Below are 1734 nucleotides of genomic sequence, written 5' to 3' on the forward strand. Positions count from 1 at the left end.
TGTTTACTAAAAGCCTTGCACCTTCACATTTCAAAACATTTCTCTTTAAACTTGGAATGATTTCATGCATCATCCTAAGTTTGAGGGGGAGTGTTAAGAAATGTAAACATTGTATCACTAGTGTTCTTGTGGCCCCTCTTGTACATTACATTATTTTTTAGGGGTATTTTGTACATAATATAGTTCAGTAGTAGGAGTCAAAAAGTCATATGGTCTTTTATGTCATTTTTCATTGTTTAGTTGCAAAGGAGGTTGTCCCTTTATTACGTTTGTAACAAATTATTTCTTAATGAAGTGAACTCTCGAGTATTCTTCTCATGGCTGCAGGCTTAATATTTGAGCTCAAATAGAATGTCTTGCAATATTTCAGCGTGATCCTGATAGGAGGAGGACGGAAATCACATGCGCGGTCTGTGGAGAAGGTTTTCCCACCCTTACCGATGAGCGGCATTGTGTCAATAGAATGAATCTCTGTCAAGTTCACCCCGGCATCCTGAACCATGTTTGCTTGTTTCATGACTTATAAAAAACAGCTCAATAATTTCTTTATGAGAAAACAATTAGTATGGTACATGTATGATCACTCCTTACAAATGCTTGCAGGGATGCATGTGTTGCATGTGCTTGGAATGACTGACTCATTACATACTACATATGCACACATACTGCACTGTTGGTAGTAGCTTATAATCTTCACTGCCAGTTTTTCTGTTGCTTCTCCTTGGATCATCTTGCTTAGGTGTCTTCACAATGCATACGTTGGATTTTTTATTATTCAAATCAGAATAATCACAATAATATTAAAGATTGATTATGGTTGGCTGCTAAGATCAATCTATGGTCTTTTCTCCGTTAATCAAACTCAGGCTATCTTCTTGTTCTTCTTCTTCTTCCAAGTTGTCATCTCCATCAGACTCCTTCAAGTGCTCAAAGAAGTCATTAAGGTGCCACGGACAATCGTCGTTCCAATCTTCTCTTCTGGCAGTGGCACGCAACTTCTGATCAGCTATTATCTCCTGAGACAGTCCCCACCTTTCCAACTCCTCCTCAGTGTGGTGAACTGCTAGGCTGTACTCGCCGCCTGCACCCAACTGCATGACACGGACCTCGCAGTTGGTCGGATTGAGTAGGCGTTCGAACTGCTCAACGGTCCACTTGAACCACTTCATGAGGAAGACCCGGGTGGTGATCCCGTGTGAGACGATAACGATGTTAAAATTGGATACGCCATCTCGGTTGATCCGGTTCATATCTATGTCCCTCCATAGTGACTCCAGGAAACCTGCATTTTTTGCAACCCTATCATAATTATAAAGTTCCATTAAATTTGATAATCACAATCATCTATAAGAGCAGGGTTAAAGGCTCGGGTTATATGCACATATAAGATCACCAAGATTTTATGATCCGTTGTCGAATGCCTATTCCAACGGTTGAGACTCAAATAATGGATTTGATGACAGGTTATTAGTTGCAGATAGGGACTCTTATTTAGTCAAACGTGAGCCTTTGGCTAGGCCAGGCTAAGGGGAAAGACCATGGATAAGACTAAGCAAGAGTTTGTTGGGTATCGTTTGTCTGCTTGTTTTGGTCATAGCTGTGATTTCTCAGCTTGTGATTGTTGATCACAGGTTCACATATTTCATAGGCTATACATTTTCATGTTTATGTAGCTTTGATTCCTTTGTGATTGTGATAAAAAATGTTAAAAAATCTCCGGGCAAAACAAACGGT

The 1734-nt window shown here is 40.0% G+C and overlaps 1 protein-coding gene across 1 annotated transcript in view; it reads right to left on the bottom strand.

Moving 5' to 3' along the window:
* Nucleotides 1–524: 524 nt before the first annotated feature.
* LOC149815443 (phosphoglycerate mutase-like protein AT74) overlaps nt 525–1734 on the bottom strand; it is a 2577-nt gene continuing 1367 nt past the window's right edge. The window contains exon 2 of the mRNA XM_089988675.1: nt 525–1282. Within this exon, the coding sequence (XP_089844801.1) occupies nt 831–1282 (452 nt within the window). The 3' untranslated portion in view covers nt 525–830. The remainder of the gene's footprint in view (nt 1283–1734) is intronic.

Source organism: Nuphar pumila, chromosome 15 (assembly GCF_984573655.1).
Source record: "Nuphar pumila chromosome 15, dmNupPumi1.hap1.1, whole genome shotgun sequence".
Lineage (NCBI taxonomy): Eukaryota > Viridiplantae > Streptophyta > Magnoliopsida > Nymphaeales > Nymphaeaceae > Nuphar > Nuphar pumila.